Source organism: Bidens hawaiensis, unplaced genomic scaffold (assembly GCF_021521415.1).
Source record: "Bidens hawaiensis isolate Kalapana, Puna unplaced genomic scaffold, B.hawaiensis_p1.1 tig00016463_1, whole genome shotgun sequence".
NCBI lineage: Eukaryota > Viridiplantae > Streptophyta > Magnoliopsida > Asterales > Asteraceae > Bidens > Bidens hawaiensis.
This window is the reverse complement of record NW_027492511.1, coordinates 551,470-558,272: the sequence shown is the minus strand read 5'-3', so window position 1 is coordinate 558,272 and position 6,803 is coordinate 551,470. Positions and strand designations below refer to the sequence as shown.

The window sequence follows — 6,803 nt, the reverse complement described above, 5'->3', positions numbered from 1 at the left end:
ACTTATCTCTTTAGAATTGATACTATACTTACAAAAGTTTCATTATTGCTTAAATATGGGCATATTCAGATTTCTTACTAAACTAACCCTCACCAAGAGAAACTGCAACCATTTATATTATTAACTTGTTTCTCTATTAGAATCTGTTGGTCTTTAAATATTGACCCTAAGCATGGCAATTTTATAAAGGTTTCTAAGGTCAGTGGAAGCAGTAAAAGCCCTTATAATGACTTGTCAGAGGTACAAGAGGTGAGGGGAAGAGAGTCACTAAATTTTACTCCGAATTTAACTCCTATTACACCTCTTGTACACCATATTGCACCAACTCTTACACACTTAGAATCCTGAAAATGATAGCAACCTAACCAAGAGCTAATCATAAAACCGAGACTTTTAAAATTACCCAATAATCAACTCAAGAGGCCATCTAGGCTTTAAAACCTACTGACATTGATGATTATGTAACCTCCCTAACTAAAGGTGAATTGGATGTTGGAAAGTTTATTGATCATACCTCTTCTGATTAAACCATTAATATCAATCAATCTTCTGAATGGAATAAAGCTATTATTAGCAAATTAAACTAAACTTCATAAGTCCGAATAATATTTGAGATTTGGTTGAATAACCTAAGAGTGTTCATAACTAAACTAAATCCCAATACGAAAAGTTAAAGACACCAAGAACTACGATTGATTGTTAAAAGGTTATATTCAAATGGAACAAATTATCAAAGAATCTTCCTACCTATATTACAAAAGATTTCTATGAGGATCATCACTATTCAAGTAGCTTATAATAGTTAAAAGTTAGATGAATATTAAAACAACTTTCTTAACAACTGACTTGCATATTTACATGTTCATAAAGCAACTTGAAGTTCTCAACTGAAGGTCAAAGAACACTTAGTCTGTAAGTCAGTATAATCCATGTATGGGTTAATGCAAACATCAAAATGTGATGAAACCTTTATACAATAATTTTCGTTAATAACTAAGTGGATCAATGTACCTACCTCAAGATGAGTGGGAGCAACTAAAAACAAACTTGTCCTTATATAGATGACATTCTTTTGACAAGTATAAGTTGCATAAGTCTAAGTATTGTTTATACATACTTTGATATGATAGATCTCAAGAGATATCCCTTACGTGATATATATCATCACATACTGAGATAGACCTGAAGAGACATTAGTTTTGTTCAATAAGTATTAACTTAAAAGGGTCCTTATACATGTAACACACAATAATGCTCTCCTTTAGAGGATAATAGGATCACTGAGATTATTTCCTTGTGTTTCATTAATTAGAAGCGTTATGTAGTTCATGTCTATACTCGTTCGGATATTACTCAAATTGCAACACACTAGATAAGTCTAGATTAATGTGAAGCATTTAAAAGAGTATTAAAATATCTTTAAAAGGAAACTGGAGACTATAATTTAAAATAAAGAAGTGAGAACTCAAACCGATTGATTACTCTAAATTTTGTTATATTCAAAGATAACATAATGTAATTTTCGGGATATATCTTTGTGTCAGCAGATGAATCTATCTCATGGAGGAGTCATAATGAACTGATAACAACTTATAATGACATAATATGTTGATTAAATCACAACGCAATTGCCAATAAATGTTGTTAAAAAGTTATCATTGGACTCATAAGTTTATTAACTCCATATAAATTATATATTGAAGACTTATTGTGATAAAGTCAGCTACCACGTTTTCTCAAACAGTAACAGTTCGAGAGGTGCTGCATTAAATTTCGATATGAAATAAATTATTCGTTATGAACAAATTGAGGAAACTAAATTCTAATATCGAATACATTCATGATATACTTAAGGATCCTATAACTAAAGGTCTATTACCCATAAGTCTTATGAAAGTGCTTATAACAAAAACGAGATTATTAATGACCATGTATAATTATATATCGTTATATGAATGACTAATTATTATTGACTAATTATTAATTTTCCTCATCAGTTTTGATATAGTTTGTCTTTTAATATGTTCTGCATGCATAATGATATATAGACAAATTAATATATAGATCAAACATTCTGAATGGCTTACTTGTAAAGTTTTGATCATAACTACTTAGGTTTTAAACAAGGACTGCAGTATGATTAATGGAGGTCTTGAGCTGATGTTCAATTCAATGACTGTATTTCTCTGCTCTAGTTTGAGTTAAAGCTAAAATGAGTGTTAATATCTGCAGACTAATCTAATGCTTATAATAAATGATTATTCGGCCAAGTGGGAGAATGTAAGAATAAATATATGGATATGTATATTTATATATGACCATCATTATTATTTGTATAATAATAGATCAAGATAATTCAATTATACCTTATTACTATATTAGCTAGGTAATTGTTGATGAACCATATTACACTTTCTTGTTAATCAAGGGTTTCCCTTTGGGTGTATATAAATATATGGAGAAACTTATTAACATCATAAACAAAAAAAAAACCTAAACCTCACATAAGAATTTCGTGACCCCTTTTCTCTCCGTATTTTCGGTTTCTCAAGAACCATAATCCCCATCACTAATATACATCCTAAAGGGAAACTCAGCCAAGCTTGACCGATCATATCGTCTAGAGCATTCTCATCAGAAGTGGCTACTCTCTCTGCTGTAACATGTATGTTTTAGTTATAGGTTATCATAATAGTCATGTTTTCCATTACCAACGTGAAGAACTGATCAACACAAGGAACTAAGATCTGCCGACTTTTAGGGTATGTTTGGTATGGAGTAATGGAATAGATGAGGGAATGGAATGGACGTGGAAATACAATGGACAAATGAATGAAATGGATCATATTCCATTGTCATGTTTGTTTACCATATAAAAATGGAATGATTAATCACTTTATTATTATTAATATTTTTATTAGTAATAATAATAAAAAAATAAATAAAAATAAAAATAAATAATATTATTTAATAAATGAATATTCATAACAACTATGTTTAGGACCCTCGTGCTACAACGAGATCGTTAAACCGTAAATGCGTTGTGAATGTTAACAAAAAAAAAATATATTTATAATGTAGTAATAGTTCTAATATAATAATAGTTATATTATAATATACAAAACAACAACAACAACAATGATGATAACTATAATTGAAAAATAATAATAATAATTATAATATAATTATAACTTTATAATAGTCATAATGATTGTTGACTCTTTTGACTTAAAAAAAAAACACCTATACCCAAAGGAATGAAAATCCTAAAAATGGAAGGAGTTTCATTCAATGTGAAACAATCCATTCCATTCATACATGGTAACCAAACATGCGTTTTTTCATTCCTTTGGAATGAAGGAATGACCTATTACATTCCACCTTTCATTACTTCATAACAAACACTATCTTAAAAATAAATATGACTACAGACAGAGTGGAGTTATTTTGGATTTGTAAGTGGTTTGGGTCTTTGGGGAATGGCTGTTAGAGCATTCTCATCCAACCCCTTATATTATTATGTGAGGGGTGTTTTTATAATTTAGAGAGTGATTCAGGGTGTTGTGAGTGAATAATTTTTATATTTTAGAAAAAATAGTGATTTTTCTTTATATTTGAAAAGTTACTGTTCATCCCATATAATTTTTTAATATAATTTGAAAGTGGTTGTGAGTGAAGGAGAGAGAAAAGGTAATGATAAAAGGTATAAAAAGTATGATTTAATTGAAATGAAGAGAGAAAATAAAGTAAGTTTTAGTATAATTTTTGGTTTAGAGATAGGGGTGGAATGAGAATGCTAATAAGCTAATAAAGAACTTTTGAGTTCGCACAAACTGTGTATATATGCCTTCTTAGAGTTTCCATCCAGAGCAAGATTGTCTACTCACGGAACTTTGAGTTAATTTGCTTCCTTAATCACCAACGAACAAGATGACTTTGTTGTCTATTTGTGCAAACACTTTCGGAAAAAGAAACATTAATTCATTCTTCAAACCACCTGCTAATACAAAACAAATATGCTAGAATGAGCTGAAACTTACCGCCTCTTTTATATAGTTAAGATGAAATGCTTTTCCTTCCTTCGACAAGATTTTCTCCATTTCTTCAAAAAGATTCATGAGGATTCGATATAAAAGTTTCATGTTTTCAGGAAGCTCATCCGATGGTGCCACTGACCACCTATAAATTACTTGTCACTTAGTTGATGTATAAATTGAAAATTTATTTGGTTCCGGTTAACAAACTTCACATTCCTTAATAGCATACCTTTCAATTGCTTCAGTAAATTTCTCAAGTTCTTCATATGTCCCGTAAGCATCATAAGTGTCATCAACAAGTGTTTGAAGCAACATAAATCTTGCTAAGAAGACTCTAGATACAGAATAGTGTGGCTCAAAGAACACTAGTAATGCCCAAAAGTAGCACTCAACCGGTCTGTTTCTGGCGTAAGGTAGATTGTTACCGACATTGTAATCTTTCCACCACCTGCAATAAATTCATGCACTCGTTATGATTCTTGAGGAATTTGCTAGAAGTAGGTTATTTAGAAACAAGACCGGTACTTCTAGATTTTTATTGAAACCGCTTCCTTCTCTGCTGTTCGCTACCCCATAAGCTAATGATCATGCGAAGTTCGCTAGGTTAATAAACGAACGAACCCAATAGAGTTTTCACCAAACATTATGGAGTTCTCTTTTATCACAAGCGAACATACCATTCGCTTACAGGGGTACGTAGCTAACACCCTAGAAGTAGTACAGGAAATTTCAATAAAAAAAACACCTAGAAGTAGATGTCTTGTTCCTAAACCACCTACTAATATCTACTGTAAATTCAGATGCTTGGTTAACTTTGATGTATTGAAAGATGAGACAAAAAATAGTAGTTATATTTTTATACATGCAGACTTGGCTTAGCTCTTTCTTGTGCAGTGACTGAAGTAGGTTGAACGCTAACTTAGCAAGTTTTAGCAAAGATTCATAACGAGAAGCTTGTTGTTCGTAGAATGGTATGAGTTCCCCAGGCACCCTCATATAGGTTGCCTCATATAACTCAAGTAACAAGTGAACATCATTTTTGAAACTCTCTTTAAAAGCTCCATCTTTGTCCTTGTATTGGTTGAAAACAGCTGTTCAATTCATATATAATACAACATCAGGTTTTTAAAATTGCATTGTTATATTCAAAATGGACTTAATTATGCCACTAACCACTTGAAACAGAAAATCCTTGTTGTCGCAGAAGACGAAACCAAAGGGAAGCATTAGTGCCTTTCCAGTTATCACCATATGCATAAAAAATGTGCTGTAATGCTTGGTTAATCTCGTCTTCAAAATAATATGCAACGCCAAGGCGTTGGATTGAGTCGATTAGTTTTAACAGTTTTGCATGTTGAATCGGAATATCCAGCATTGTCAGTAGTTCTTTACTCACTTCTTCTTTCAAATATTTGATCATCTGTTCAACTTCATCTTGTTCTTGTTGCTTATATATATATATATATACACACACACACACACACACATCACATACCAAGATCAATATTAGTCCAATGAGCATAAACATTAACACAAAAATTATATGAAATATCTTCCAAAGAGGACGTTAAATAATTCGTTAATTATCTTTGTAATGACGTCGACACACATCATATATATATTTTCTATAATTGGCATATATACCTGGTTGAAGACGAGAAATTGATCTCCCCAGATCTCGGGAGGAAAATTCGCAATGGGTCGGATGACATCATCTTTTCCTCGAGACATATTCTGTATCAAGAGATATGGATTATATGCCAATCAAGTCGCTTGAAGTTCAATTAGAGGTGAAGGGTATATATAGAGGGGCGAAGATATTGACATCTCATCTATGATATATTTAAAGGAAGAACTAGTGGAATTCCTTACGTGATGCAGCGGGAATCCAGCATACGCATAAAACATAAAATATTGTTTAAAATATTATCAGACATAATAGAAAACATAAAGTTGCGAGTTACAAAGTTAGGTTTGTTTACGGTATGGTACCGATAGTGATAAAAATACCGAAAACAACTAGCTAGTTTCGAAACCAAAAATCATAAATATGAATACCTGTACTAGCATCATTGTTCTAGCAGTATCAGTTTGGTAAAAAAATGTGTATTACAAAATAAACAAATTTATTTACAATGGTTTAATTACTTAAAAGTTACATGTAACCAAAAAATAAAATTGTGATATGCCTAGAACATATTAATATGTGTCTTACATCGACCGAAAACCATAAAACATATACTAATTCCGGTATCAACGTTGTCCGGTTTGTATCGGTTCGATTCGATACAATACCCGTACTAGACATATAGTTTATGATACCAAAAATATTTATTTCAAATACAACTTTGTTTACAATAACAATTATATCATAATATTAAAAAAATAAATAAACTAAACACGGTTCCATATTTATTTATTTTTCTTTTTCTTTTTTTTTTGAGTTAGCGAACGCAAGTCATATATTAGATAAAAATCAAACTAAATGATAGATAAAATACAATGAACAAGATAAACTTTTAATTTGCCGAGTATCAACGATCATAATGCCAATGATCACTAGCTCAAGTGGTTGAGGTGAGACATCTAACGACTTGAAATTAAAAAGGAGGAGGTCTTAGGTTTAAGTCTCACTTATGAAAAAAAAATTAGAGGTTCCAAGTTAGGCCATAGGATTTTCATATCAGTAATGTGTTTCCTTATATGAGTGGAATGATGATGATCGAACAGTTAAATAGTCTTCAGTGATTCAAATGACCGTTAAAA

At 31.1% G+C, this 6,803-nt stretch overlaps 1 protein-coding gene across 1 annotated transcript; it reads right to left on the bottom strand.

Moving 5' to 3' along the window:
• Positions 1-4,040: 4,040 nt before the first annotated feature.
• On the bottom strand, positions 4,041-5,828 carry LOC143551601 (epi-cedrol synthase-like; the record flags this gene model as incomplete). The annotated part of the gene is made up of 5 exons (XM_077041999.1): positions 5,682-5,828; positions 5,211-5,484; positions 4,900-5,128; positions 4,267-4,485; positions 4,041-4,179 (listed from the first exon to the last, which is right to left on the bottom strand). Coding segments are annotated over exons 1-5 (948 nt in total), but the record flags the coding sequence as incomplete, so codon positions are not given.
• Between the last annotated feature and the right edge of the window lie 975 nt (positions 5,829-6,803).